This window comes from Grus americana, chromosome Z, assembly GCF_028858705.1.
Source record: "Grus americana isolate bGruAme1 chromosome Z, bGruAme1.mat, whole genome shotgun sequence".
In the NCBI taxonomy this organism is placed as follows: Eukaryota; Metazoa; Chordata; class Aves; order Gruiformes; family Gruidae; genus Grus; species Grus americana.
In genome coordinates this window covers 54,329,131-54,343,528 of record NC_072891.1, presented here as the reverse complement: position 1 = coordinate 54,343,528, position 14,398 = coordinate 54,329,131, and the positions used below count along the sequence as shown (strand labels likewise).

The window sequence follows — 14,398 nt, the reverse complement described above, 5'->3', positions numbered from 1 at the left end:
TTCACCTTCCCCTCTCTAAAGCACCTCAGCATGCCCCGCATTATGAACCTGTAACACTGGGTCAGCTGCGTTTCCTAGTGACTATCTTCAGCTCAGCTACTTTATCCTACTGACCAACATCACCAGAGAATCTCCTGCCTTCCCCAATTTCACCCACTGGTTACAACTGGCTGTTTAAAAGCCCCCTCTAATTCCACCTTTTACAGACATCAGATTCCTCAGCATTGCCCTGTTAGAAAGTTCAACTCAAAAATGGTGAGTTTCCATAGGGCAGGGAACACAGCTCACCCTGCCTGCAGTACCTTAAGCAATGCCAGGGACCCGCTATTTGCAGCTCTGTAACTTTCCACCTCAGGTGACGTAGCAAGCATTTCCCAGAGCCTCTGTTTTCCCCTGCTTTCCCAGTGTCAGTCCGGTGCTGTTGGTCTCATGGCCTTGCGCCTGCAAACCCTGGTATTGGTGTTAGGGTGGGTTCTCACGGAAAATACGCTACAGCTGGCGTAAGAAATGCCTCCCTTCACTTCTTGTATCTCAGAGTTTAGTTTACAGCAGTGAAAACCAAGCATAAAGCACAACACAGTAGATAACAGCCACCCAAATAACCAGTAAGAGCTACACTGTAACGCCCATGACCACCGGTCAGGGCACAATGCCGACAGATCCTGCTGGGTCCACAGGTTTTCGTCAGGGCGCGGTGGAAGGGGAAGAACAACCCGCAGAAGTACCCCAGCCCCGGGGCGCGGGCCCGGCCCAACCTCCCGCCGGCTCCCCCGGTAAGTTTCTGACGGCTAATTAGCGGCCTCCTGGATTACAGCTCCTCAGAGCGCAGCGCGGCCCCTGGGCGCTGCCGTTACCGCCCACAGGTCCGGAGGTAGATGGCAGCGGCCCTGCCCAGCTGCCGGCCCAGCGCCACCGGCCGGCGCGTCCCGGCCAGGCCCCGGCGGCAGACAGGGCGTCGCTCAGCCCCGGCCGCCACCGCCCTCCGCGCCAGCGGGGGGCGATAGCCAACCACGCGGCCGCTCTGCCCCCGCCGCCGTGCCGGCCTCTATGGTTCCGCCAGGTCCCGGAAGCGGCAAGGGGGGCGATGGCGACGGAGGGGACTGCGGCGGCGGCAGAGTTGCATCCGGAGGGGGAGTGCGGCAGCGAGCCGGAGGGCAGCTTCGGGCAGCTGCTGGAAGAGGAGGAGGAGGGCGAGGACGGCGGCTACGTGCTCTACAGGTACGGCCGCGGCGGCGCAGTCCCCGAGTGGCGGGGACGGGGCTCTCTCCCTCCTTGGCTCTCTCCCTCCTTCCCCCCCTCCCTCCTTCCCCCCCCTTCCTCCTTCCCCCCTACCCCCCCACGGGCGCAAGGGCGGTGGCGTCGCGTCGCGTCGCGTCGCGTCGTGACGTGTTGCGCGCGCGCCCCCCCGGGAGCGGCTGTCGGGAGTGGTGGGCGCGGGATGGCGGAGCCGAGACCGGAGGGCGGTAGCGGGCCGTGGGAGCCGCCCCTGCTGCTGGGACGGGAGGAGGAGGAGGGGAGGACTGGCTAGGTGCTGTTAGGTACCGCCCCGCCGGCCCGCGCGGAGTGGGTGGAGGAGGAGAGGCCGGGCGATTCCCGCCGCCCCGCCCGGCCTGTGAGGTGGGAGGTCAGCGTGGCCGCCCCCAGCCGCCCCGGTCTCCAGGAGCGGAAAGCCGTAAAAAGCGGGTACCCGCTGACGCTGAAAGCCGCTGGTGTCGCATACCGCTCAAACCCATGTCACAGCGATGCGGCTGTGACAGTCTGAGGACGAGGTGACTGGTTCCTTTCCTCTCCCAGGTTGTCTTACAACTGGACATTGGTGCCGTTACATATGTCAATACCTCCTTGTTTATATGCTGGCTTATGTTATGCAACTCAGTGACAATAATAATGACCGCTGGGAACAAGAATGTCTTGCTGGACATAGATTTGTTTGTGTACTGGTTTGAGTAGTATTTTGTGCTTTTCAGAAGCATTGAAAAAAACCAAAAACATGTATTTACAGGGACAGGAAGGAATGGGCAGATATTGAACCTGTGCCTCAAAATGATGGGCCAAATCCTGTTGTTCAGATCATCTACAGTGAAAAATGTAAGTTTTAAATACATTCTGTACTGAAAACTTAAGGTGGTTAAGTTTGTATCTGCCCTTAGCATTGTTAAAGCAAGACTTCACATTTTAGGTAATATATTTTCTAGAGTAGTACTGCAAAGAAAGTAATTTAATATTTATTATGTTACGGTGGTTGTGTGTGATGTTTTCGCCAAGCATCACTGAAGTTGAATCTCCATCTGAGATGTCAGTAGCCAAGGTTTTATTTCAAAATCACATGGCTTAAGAGGTAATACAGCAGACATTCTAGTTGACATAATAAGGCATTTCTAGCACATGAGCGGAAGACATATGAAGCTACTGCGTCTGGGGAAATAGCATGAGTAAGCAGCAAGGAACTTTTCTTACTGTTTTGGTATTATTCAGACGGTGTATCTTTAAGTTATTTTTGCAGCTTTTCAGTATACTAATATCATTGAGAGGTTTCAATCAACAGTGCTGTCAGAGCAATATGTGGCTATCATTTTAAAGTACACAAAATAGGCAGTAACTTCAAAGAATCATTAACCTTACACCCTAATCAGGCCGTTGTCTCATAGCCTTGGATAAGATGCTGTTATCTATTTAGTTCGAGATGTCTATGATTACTTCCGGGCTGTTCTGCAGCGGGATGAGAGAAGCGAAAGAGCTTTTAAGCTGACAGCAGATGCCATTGAGTTAAATGCTGCAAACTACACAGTATGGTAAGTGATAATCTTGGGATTATTTCTATCATCATTTGATTGCCAGCCTCTTATGTCTTTGTTAGTCTAATCAGGGCATGACTAGTTGAGTTTACACAGAAGAACAGTGTAGACTTCCAGTGAGCTTCTGAAGAAAGCCTTTGTTCAGTATTTTCCGTGTCTCATTTTTATTCAGTGGTTTTCATTCATTTGGCTTTGAGGATATTATCAAGCAAGGTCAGCATTAGCCACAAAAAAGAACTTTGCTGTTTGAAATTAGATCACTTACCTAATAGCATGGCCTTGGCAAAATGCTGAAAATACTCTCAAGTTGATTTCAAGAAGAGGCATAAAAGCATGATAGCTGCTATTTCCTGCTAAATAATTGTATACTTACTAAATAGTGTATTTCAGAGGATCTGTCAGGTTAATGTTTAGTTAGGTGACGAATAAACAGTGAATTTTTCATATTTGAAGTAGCACCTTTTAACTCATGAATGCTAACAAGTACCTCTTGTACATCTTTATTCCACTAACTTGCATAAAATCAGAAAGTTTACATTATTTTAAGCATGTAAGTCATAGCTTCCATGATGATAAGACTTGTGTGGGTAGACAGAGGTTAATATGAAACAAGATTGCTGTGATTTTAGATTACATACTGTTGTAACCAGTTGTATTCCAGTTCTCCACTGTTCGATAATGTTTGAATTGCCTTTAACAGACCTGGATACGTGGGTTAGTTTTTTTGCATTCTTTTTGACTCAATATCTGTTAGAAGAACTCTTCTTCTGTGTTCTCCTCTGTGAATTTTAGGAAAGCCCTGTTGCAGTGTTGAAATGCTTGACTTTTTTACAGGCATTTCCGGAGAGTCCTCCTGCAGTCTTTGGGAAAGGATCTCCATGAGGAACTTAGGTATATTACAGCTATCATTGAAGATCAACCAAAGAACTACCAAGTCTGGTAAAATCACGTTTTCTTTTCGGTTCTTCGGCAGATAATTTTTGTTTTGTAAATTGTCTAGAATAAGTTGTGATCATTGATCCTAAGAGGTGTTTCCTCCATCTACTGCAGTGACAGTAGCAAAGGAGTTAAATGGACTTGCATCAGTGTCACTGCCAAAGTCCTCTTTAGCAGTTTCTTCTAAACATATGATTATGACATGCTAAAAAGATCTTGTTTTCTTTTAATTTCAACTTTTAAACTGTCAAAATAAGTTGACGGATCAAAAAAATTACTCGTGAAAAGGTAAACAAAAAGACAAATAGAAAATAGTATTTTTTCTTTTATTGGCTCTTGGAGTTTGCTTAACTGTTGTTGGGTTTTTCCCAAGTGAATGGGAATAGGCAAAACAGTGGTGCTGTTATTGCTAGAGATACTATGTAGTGCTAGAAAATTTTATTCTGCTGAAGACTTTAGCCATGAGTGTTAAAAGTGGAAACATGTTACTTCAAGTGAACATAAGTTGTCTAAAAGGAGGTGATTGGCCAATACGTATGTGTAGTTAGAATTTGTTATATATAAGTATACATTATGTATTTCTCAGAGCCAAGTAAAATGTATATTTAATTTGAAGTATTTAACTTCAAAGTGGGTTTTTTGCTAAGTATTACAGTTGCTATATGCAGTTTTAATGCAGACCACATGTTCACAAAAAATGTTCAGACTGTTCTAAAAATAGTTTCCTCCTTTGTCATTAGGCATCACAGACGGGTGTTGGTGGAGTGGCTGCAGGATCCATCCCAAGAGCTGGAGTTCATAGCTGACATTCTTAACCAAGATGCCAAAAATTACCATGCGTGGCAACATAGACAATGGGTTATTCAGGTATTGTATCCACGGAATTCTTGATTCAGTAAATAAGCTGCTCGGGTTGTAGAGTATTCCTTCTTAAATACAATCTGAATTGCATTTGGCACTTGTTTCTTCAGGCCGAAGGGGGAAAAACAATTGCGTTTTAATGTGTGGTAGAGGTTAGCTATAAACTTGCCTTATAGGAATTGAGTTCAAAAAGGTCTATTGTTGGCTGCTTGCTGTTATGTATGTGAATTTAACGATTAACTAATATCACTGTGTGCAACTGAATAGCGTAGCGTGTTCTTAGTGCACCCTTCCTTCTTTTTCTTTGAACTTCATGTTGCTTTCTTTAAAAAAAGTCTCTGTATCTAATGTTCAGAGAACTTAGGAGCAAGGAGAATATATTTTAAAAAATAAAAACTTTTGATTGTGATATTCTCTCTTCCTTTTCCATAGGAGTTCAAATTATGGGACAATGAACTGGAATACGTAGACCAGCTTTTGAGGGAAGATGTGAGAAACAACTCTGTTTGGAACCAACGACACTTCGTAATTTTCAACACCACTGGCTATGATGATCCAGCAGTCCTAGACAGAGAAGTCCAGTTAGTAATGCTGTTCATGCGCACATTAAGCATTCTCCATTACATGATACCAAATGAATACTTTGACAGTCCCTGTGGGCTTGTCTTTCCTGGTTTTAATGCAGGTTTTGGGCTCACTGTCATGGGTAGCAGATCAAGTGTTAGTGCATGTATAGATGTGTTCAGTACCACTGACGACTTGAGTAGTACTGAAACAAGCTATGCTTACCCTGGGCAAGCTGTTCTCATGAGTCTGTCTTCCTGCCCTGCTTTTTTTTGTGCAAATAAAACTTAGCCTTTCATAGTCTGCTAGCTGTAGTGGAACAACCTGCAGAAAATCTGTGACACTGGAACCACATAAGTTGTGCTGTTAATTAGTATCTTACATCCTACTCCTAGAAAGCTTGGAAGGAGAGGCACTCCCAGAGTTGTGCTGAACTGCTTTTTTAGTAGTACAGTAGCCACAATGATTTAAAGTAAGATGGACATGGATTGTAGGAAGAGGAATTGCTTTTTGTGAGGAATTTGATGCAGCTGGAAAAGGAAAGTAGCTTTCAGGGGTATGTGGTCAGCACAAAGATAACTACCTGTGTGAGTTTGGTAGTTTTGAGGAAAATGAGCTTTGGAAACTGTTTTGAAATGGTATGTTTGTAACTGAGGACAGACTGGGCTTCTAGCCACTTGCTTTACTATTGATGGTGTAAGGGAAGCTTCCTTGTATCATTTTCACATGTCAGACTGCTGCTCAGGGTTGATGTTTAGAAGATGTTTGTCTAAAGTGAAAAAGCAATGAAAAGAAGGTACTGCAATTTTTTGGAGTTATTCTTCAGAAGAAAGACTGAGTCTCTGAGTAGGTCCATTGGTACGTTGTTCATAGAGGATCCCAGCCCCCACCATCTTTCATGGTTTTCTTTGGAAACTGCTGTAAGTTGTACTTCTGTTCCAGTTCATAATTTTCTGCAGATTAATACATCTGAACCATTTCCATGAGTCAGGCCTGGATATTTCCAACCTTTTCTCTCCAGAGGTTAGATCTGACATCTTCCTTTGATCTGTTTATACATGGTGCTATGTTCAAGATAATTGGGTACCATCTTAAGAATCAGACTGTCTAAGGTTAAAACTTCCCAGATGTCAGTGTAGAACTCTAGTTGGGCTGCTTGTTGCTTGATAAACTTGGTCTTTGTCATAGTGACTACAGAAGGTTAAAAAAGGTTTCGGGTTGGTTGGGTTGGTTTTTTCAGTACTACTTATAGAATTTTTTATCAGCATCTGCTCTCTCTGAAAATCAGCTGAATGTCTGGTTATGCTGGTGAAGGGCAGAAGGTAAAGTATGTTTTGTGAAGATGAAATGTGACTTTGCGACTGTATGGCAGGTGCCTCCTGTTGCTATGCTTTTAGAGTTGCTGCCTAATTGCTACTTTAAAAGAACTGCTGCAGAAGGCTGTGTTAGCTGAAAGCCCAAGCTCTGCCTTTCTGTGGGTTTGCTGAAGTGCAGCCTCATGAAAATAGTTCTGCAAATAGGTATGGAACATACCACGTGCAGTCATATTAACGTAGCTCACCCTGGGCTTCAATTACTCTAGCCCTTTTCCGCCCCTTGCCATTTCTGAGCATCAAGAGACAAGTTATTCCTTTAGCATATCAGGAGAGTATATCATGTTGTTCCTTAGCGTTATTGCTCATAATTTTGAGAACTGTTTCATTATTGTATGCAATGCAGCAAATGGAACACTTCAGAATTTAAAACAGTTCTCACAATGTCTGCCTCTCTGAGACTTGTGGTGATTATATTGCGAGACATTTATGATCTATGTCCCAGCTGAGATGACCTGCAAAATGACTCTAAAATACAGACTAGAAGGATGTATTTGGGAGCAGCACATTCAGGTGATTTCTAACTGCGTTGTTAGTGGATGCATTCATGACCTGTTATCTTTTTTCTCACAGATACACTCTTAAGATGATCACAGCAGTGCCACATAATGAGAGTGCTTGGAACTATTTAAAAGGGTGAGGCATCCTCCTCTGTGGGGCAAAGAAAATATCTGTAGAAGGTGTCTTATGCCTAGCTCTTAACTGGAAAAAGCTTGTTGCTGTTCATTATAGTGTTGTGTGCTTAAGCGGGCAGGGAAAAACCTCCACAAAGGGTTAATATATTAACCTGATTTCTCTGTAACTTTCCACTAAGTTTCTGGCCCTGTAGTTCTTGTGGGAGGATTGCTGGTTCTTCTGATGCTTTTAAAAACTTTACCTGTCATATTACTGGGTTCAAGAGCATAGAGTAGGAAGTAATGAGCATACTTTCAGTCTAATTTCTGTTCAGTTGAGCATAACTGTATTAGCTTACTAGAACATTAAGCTGTATTGAACTAGAGCATTAAGCATGTATTGCTGCATGCTACTTACTTTCTGCCTTACTTGTATTTGCACCTTATTTCAAAACACATCTCCAAATAAAGGAGTCATAACAAAAATTTAATTCTTCACACCAGATACCCCAGCATTATGTTTCAAGCCTATTAACCTCTGTTCTAGGATTCTACAGGATCGTGGTCTTTCTAAGTATCCAAATCTGTTAGAGCAACTGTTGAATTTGCAGCCCAGCCACAGTTCACCCTATCTGATTGCCTTTCTTGTGGACATATATGAAGATATGCTTGAAAACCAGTGTGATAACAAGGAGGAAACACTAAACAAGGCATTGGAGGTACATTTTGAGAGCTTGGTTTTGCTTCTTAGGGATGACATCTGTTGCTCTCTTGTTTTACATCCTGACAAAATGGGATTGATTTTTGTAAATAGAACAGGTTACTTGTTTATCACAGGACGTCTATGAAGAGTTGAACATGAAAGCCAGATAATCACAAGGGTCTTACGAATTTATCAATAAATAACTTGCCAGTTAAAAAATCACTGTAAGTTTTCTTCATCTGGTAGTAAGGGAAGGTTTGTAATATTGCCTGCAGGAGAAAGGAGATGTTTGAACAATTGAGGAGTTTCATGCTAACTCCTCTGTAGGTTAGTGAATCTTGTCTCAGAGTATCTGAGTCTAAACAGAATCTCAAGCTCCCTTTGCACTTCTTAGCTCTTTCTAAGAAAGCTGGCAGAATTAGCTGAAAGGGCAGCAGGCCCTGGGGACATCAGTAAGGAACATTTCCTACAGAGAATAAATGACTTCTAGCAGTGTTGTGTATCTCCCTGTGCTTCATATTTGGGGAACTCCTTGATGTCATTTGCAGTATAGGTTTTACAAGAACATTTTTCATTCACTGTGGGACAGACTGGAATTCAGTGTAATTAGAGCTGCAGTTCTTGTGTGAAGTCTCTGTGTTCCAGCATCATTCTTTCTCAACATTTTTGCTTTGTTGTGTTCCAGGACCAGAGTGTAAATAAGTGCAGTTGTACCTCCCAGATTCATGTCCCTTTATACTGTTTCACTGAGTTTGACTTCTTCATCTATTTAGGCATCGAAGCTCCTATTTCTCAACTCTGGTTCACTGAGTAAGGCAACGTCATCTGCATAATAAAAAGGAATTGGCTAGAACATGTGTAGAGAGTGCTCATACCATGTAAATTTTACACAGCATGTCCTGTGAATAGGGTTGCCTTCTGCTGTGCCTCACTGCTCACCTACGTAAAAATAAATCAAAAATCAGAACATGTAGAAGTATCTGTATAGCACCAGCTCTAACATGTTGTGAGAGAGGGTTACTGACTTGTATGGAGAATCCTTTTGTGGCTGTCTGCTAAGAGTAAGAACATGAACAAAATACCTCCTGTCAGTCTGTTGAGAGTACTAGAGATTGAAGAGCAGGATGTTCCCCCACTGTTTTGAATGAAGTGGTTTGCAGCTTACTGGATCACTGAAAGACAAACAAGCTTGTCAGGAAATCACAAGTATACTAGAGTATACTACAGCCTGAATAGGCTGAGGTAGGTGATGAGTGGTAGGCATGAAAAGAGTCACAGGGAAGCAGTTGCAACTGAAACAGGACTGGAGAGGTTTTTGTGCAGTGTCAGGTTGGTTGACTACCAATTGGTGTTGATACCAGTTTGAGGTCATTGAACAGTTGGAAATCCAGTGAATGAAACAAATGTTGCTAAGAAAGGTGTTTCTAATACTGGCTGAACCATATATTGCATGCATTTTATAAAAATAATTAACAATTCCATAAGCTTTTGATATAATGCTCCAATCTCTCAATTTTCTTTCATAGTTGTGTGAAATTCTGGCTAAAGAAAAAGACACCATCCGAAAGGAATACTGGAGATATATTGGAAGGTCCCTTAAGAGCAAGCACAGCTCAGGCACTGAACAGAGCACTGTGACAGACAAGCAGCAGTAAGTGAACATGGAAGAAAACAGTGTTAAGTTCTCAAGCTCTTCTAAAGCAGTAGTTAGTAGGGTCATCAACTAGTTTAAAATTCAGTGTAGTTATTATTCCCCTGGTGAAGAGATACTGCAATGAAAGAGGAGTGCGGAATGCTGTATAGTCTCGGGTCGCTGCTGCTACTGGTGATAGTCTAGGTGCAGTCAAGAAATGTATTAAGACTTAATTATTGAAATGTACCAAATAAAGGGTTTATTCCCTGTTAATAAATAGGTAAAGCTATACCTACTATTTATAAAGCACTAAACAAATTTCTCATGCCCTGGTTTATCCACTCACAGTTCCTAACACAGTCAGATCAGATGCTGCAGTAATGACTGCAGGTAACTTAGTTGTAGTAGATATAAAGTAACCTATGTCTGATTAGTGCAAGCAGGCACTGCAGTTGTTGCCTCATGTGGGAGCAATTTGCCTCACTGACAGCACATGCTATTGTGTGCAGCTAATACCAAGTGTCATTTCGTACTAAAAACAGATAACTTAAAGCATTTGTCTGAAATTTTTTTAGTGTGTTTTGTTTTGGACTGTACATGTGCATAGTCTGTTCTTCTCAGATGCTAATAGAGATAAAAGTAAAATATCCCCTTTTAAGGGTATTGGATTCTATTGCACTGAGGTGTCTTTTGCACTGGAGTATTCTCATCCCATAAACCTTCAAGATGCTCAATGTATTCAGTGGAGCCTTGAATTCTTATCTGCTCAGTCAGGAAAAACGTTTTGAGGACTCTAGAAGATTTGCTTAGTTTTTTCTTGGAATTCTGTTCAAACAGCTGAAAATCTGTTGGTTTGGTTTTTTTCTTCATTTGTAACCAGACCAAATTGAAGTCATAGGTCAGAAGAGATTATAACTAACTGGTTATGTCATGTATCTTCACTGAATTGGAAGGGAGGGAATGGTTTTATTTGGGACCTATTTGCATTAAATGTCTTGACCTTGTTGCTTCTATAGGCTTTTCATATCTTTTCCATGCGTATATTAATCCAAGAAGTATTTTTTCCTCCCCTTTGTGAAGGATAGAAAGCATCTGCAGTACAGAACTGCAAAGGATGTGAATACCTTTACAAGAACACTGCTGCGTCTGCCCCGCTTTCAATAAATGGCTATTGTAAACTGTGTTCTTAGCATAGAGTGCTTGTCTGATGTGAAATATTTTCTGGAGATGATCATAAAGGGATCAAATAAATACTAGTATTTATTCCATAATAGGAATAGTCTTTCTGATATTAACCATTAAAAGCTACTGCTGTAATTTTAAACACTTGAAATACATTAATTCAATGCATTCTTTAAAATTAAAAAACAACTCACGGGGAGTTGAATTAATACATGAAAGCCATGTAAATTTTTTTTAATGTTTTTGCCACTTTCCCAGCAGTAGAGAAAACATTTTTACAGTGACATTTTACAGAACATTTAAAATGGACATGAACTTCAAACTTTTGGAGACTTGTTACCTGCTTCTTTTTTTTTTCTGGTGCCTTTTTTGTGCTTTTTTTTTTTGGTGTTTTTTTACCACAGAAGTTCCAGCATAGAACAAAAAGTCTATGTTTCTACCCCCATGAATTGTTCCTAAGTGAAACTACGCTAAATACAGAGTACTGATCAGACAGGATGTTCAGGGTTGTCAGGACAAAGTAATATATTTGCCACCACCAGTTAAGAAAGCTCAGAGAGATAACACAGACAAATGCAATCCTTAAAATAAACATCATAAGTGAAGAGGGAACAGAATTTTGCCTCTGTATATGGTGTTACTATGTTCAGATATCTTTCATAAACAGAAATCAGAGGGCGCTTGAAATAAGGCAGAGTATTCTTCATAGACGCTGGCATGAATTTCAGAGAAAATAACTCGTCCCAAGGTAACATGATAAACAGTGTCCACTGGGACAATGTGTTTTCACATGTGACCTCTTAGTCACAGTCTGAGGAAAGATCATAGATTCAGCCCTATTCCATGTCAAGAATGGTAGGATCTTCTGACAAGACTCTTATTTTCTTATGGTGTGGTCAGCCTATGGCCTTCTCATGCTTAAAAATTATGTCTAGAAGTAATCAGTAGAGAGTCGTCTACGGACAGGGTTAATCTGTTTTATACTGGTTATACATGCATAGTAATACTTGCAAAGATAATGCCACTTCTGAGTTAAGTTTAACAGTGAAGGAATAACCAGATACATACTGTGACAGAACAGTATCTCTTCTCACATAACACAAATGTGTGACCAAAAAATTGTACAAATCTAAGAAGAAACCATGCTGGAGACTGGAGTCCAGTTGAAAAAAGAGATCATTATGTTTTAACAGAAATGTTTGGTTTTTCTGTCAAATGTTTATGTTTACTGTTATTTGGATTGCAAGGAAACTCTAAAATTCTCTTCAAAAGGCACCTCAGTTTTGTGGTAGTCAGCCGTACTCAGAAATACTGAGCTGTCAGAGCTGCCCAGCCAGGTTTCAACTGGAACTACCCAGCCTTTATTTTAAAAATGAGTCTGAGACAGAATCTTCCTCATGGAAGTAGGAACTTGACAAAATGTATGAGCTGTAGAGAGAAGGATCTTACAGTAGGAAGTGTTAGATGACTTTAACATGTAGGCATTGGTACTGACTACCTGTGATCAGGGTAAACACCAAACTGATTTCTCCTAAGGGTTCATCTGTACAAGAAAATCTACTGTTGTTACTGATTGTGTGTAGTGATGTGACTCTTGTGTACAATTTTATTACTGAAGAGCTGTGTCTAAACGGAAAACTGTATTGGTACAACTGTCCCTTGTAAATCATTGTAATTGGAACATTCAGTGGAGTACGGAGAATTATTAAAGCACGTGAAATAATTTCCTTTGCCTGCTTTCATCAGAGGCTGATGTTCTTGCCTTGGTCTAGCTGTGTCTGTCTGTCTAAGCTGTTATTGACTTCCACTTTATTGTGTCTGCAACTTGGCTGCAGCGCGTGAATCCTTCCTAATCTATTCAGTACAAAAACATCTCAGCACAAAATGTTTCTATCGGTTGCTGTGCTGAGGCAGATTAGGAGAATGCTGTTGAGCTGGACCGTGTGTGGGAGCAGTACCGTCCAGCAGGGAAGCAATGAGGTTTCTAATCACTCCCACCACATGAAATACTTCTGCCCAAGTGCTAGCAGGCAATTCATGCAGCGCAGTGGCAACAAGAGGCTTCTGGAGAGGTGGACCCCTACAAGAGCACAAAATGCTCCTGTGGTTTTTAGAACAAAGGGATAAGAGAACAACATTAAGTGATCGTGTGGAGCCATCCCTTACGGGCTCACACAAAGGGTTCACAAATGCTGGTGGACTTGCCTATGTGCAAGTTCAAAACAGGCAGGGGAGACACTGCAGCTGTGGTTTTCTTGCCTTGTGCAAGCAAATGGAGAGAAAAATATCTTTATTAACACCTTGAGCCACATGTCTCAGGTGTTGTCCCAGATAATGGCATGGTGGATGCAATAATGTGAAAAATGCTCTTCAGCTTAGCCCGTGCCCTTTTCTGAACATCAGTGCCTTCTGCACATTACTGGAATTGTGGGGTGCTTTGCACTTTCTATTCCAAGTCTGGTTTTAGTTGGTGATTACCACTGTGGCTTTTGGGTGGGTACCAAGTTTCCCTAGCGTATCTTCTACTTCAGGCAGATTGATTTGGAAAACTTGGGTAAGATGATGTTTGGCTGAGTTTTGGCAACCCTGTTAACATGGCAGTATGGCAATTTACTTTTAGTCCACAGGTGTCAAATATCCTTCAATGTTTAGTTTTTCTAGTAATATAACTTTATTAAATATCAAGTTGAAAACATTTTCTCTCCCTTTAAGGCTGTACCGTCAGGCTTTTGGTACAATATATTCTAAAGGCACAGGGTAAAAAAATTACATTTGAATGTAAAAACTACATTATTTTTGTCCTATTACAAGGTCCTTTGCAGAATCCCTGGCAGTCTGGGCTGGTCTGTATAATTCTGGCAATGAATAACATTGCCCTTTTAAAGTACCGTGTGTACATCTACATTAGTACGCTCTACTCGATACAGGTAAACAGTGGATGAAATCTGAATTAGAGAATAGAAATCTCTAAAGTAAACAATCATTTGCTTTTCTCCGGAGTATGTCATCTAATGCTTAAGCATTCAAATAGGGATGATCTGTACCTAGCAGAAGTCACAGTGTAAAAGTCACATGGTTGTTTTCTCTATTCATCCCTTTTCTGCTCTTAGCATCCTTTGATCTTAATGCATCGCTTGGCTTAAGCACATACACCCTTCAGACACCAAACTGTATGGAAACTAGGAGCCTGTTCCTGGACCAGAAATGATGCTGTTGACACTGTTGAGAGAGGAACATATTTACAGGTTCTGGGCCTCCCTGGGCCTGATGTGAAAAGAATATCTTACTGTCTGTTGCTAGGGTGGGCCCTGAATTTGCAGAAAAGGGAAAAAAAGTAGGAGGAAAAAAAAAGCATTATACTATGTAAAGACAAACACAAATGTCTGCATGTGAACATTCAGGACAAGACTGCCAAAATGGAGGGTGCATGCTCTTATTTAGGTTTCTATAAGTACTTGGCAAGAAGACCTAATAGAACCTTCACCAGAGTTAGCTAGGAACTCCACCTCAGGACATCTAGATGTCTACATCAGCTGCTGTATGTAAGCTCTTTGGGGCTAGGACTCTGGGCTCCATTACCCATGTCACCCATCACTGTTCCTCAAGAAGCCATGTGATATAAGCCTATCCAAGATTTCAGCCTTGGGTAATTAAAATCCTTGCTGCATCATTTTTCTGCTGTGCAGCAGCAGGGAAAGTGGACATTAATTGCTAGATGGCAACATGAAATTCACCCC

The 14,398-nt window shown here is 41.8% G+C and overlaps 1 protein-coding gene across 1 annotated transcript; it reads left to right on the top strand.

Annotated features, from left to right (window-relative positions):
* The first annotated feature begins 1,052 nt into the window (after positions 1 to 1,052).
* On the top strand, positions 1,053 to 12,384 carry FNTA (farnesyltransferase, CAAX box, alpha). The gene is made up of 9 exons (XM_054809910.1): positions 1,053 to 1,218; positions 2,003 to 2,088; positions 2,678 to 2,792; positions 3,630 to 3,734; positions 4,472 to 4,598; positions 5,025 to 5,173; positions 7,103 to 7,165; positions 7,691 to 7,862; positions 9,373 to 12,384. The coding sequence occupies exons 1-9, from the start codon at positions 1,085 to 1,087 to the stop codon at positions 9,499 to 9,501; spliced, it is 1,080 nt and encodes a 359-aa protein (XP_054665885.1). The 5' UTR covers positions 1,053 to 1,084; the 3' UTR covers positions 9,502 to 12,384.
* Positions 12,385 to 14,398: the final 2,014 nt, after the last annotated feature.

What these genes read in the sequence shown, in the direction of transcription:
- FNTA (XM_054809910.1), top strand. Translation starts at nt 1,085, where the DNA reads ATGGCGACGGAGGGGACTGCGGCGGCGGCAGAGTTGCATCCGGAGGGG. An exon ending in GATCATCTACAGTGAAAAAT is followed by an intron (nt 2,089 to 2,677) that starts GTAAGTTTTAAA and finishes TTATCTATTTAG; the next exon opens with TTCGAGATGTCTATGATTAC. An exon ending in GCTGCAAACTACACAGTATG is followed by an intron (nt 2,793 to 3,629) that starts GTAAGTGATAAT and finishes ACTTTTTTACAG; the next exon opens with GCATTTCCGGAGAGTCCTCC.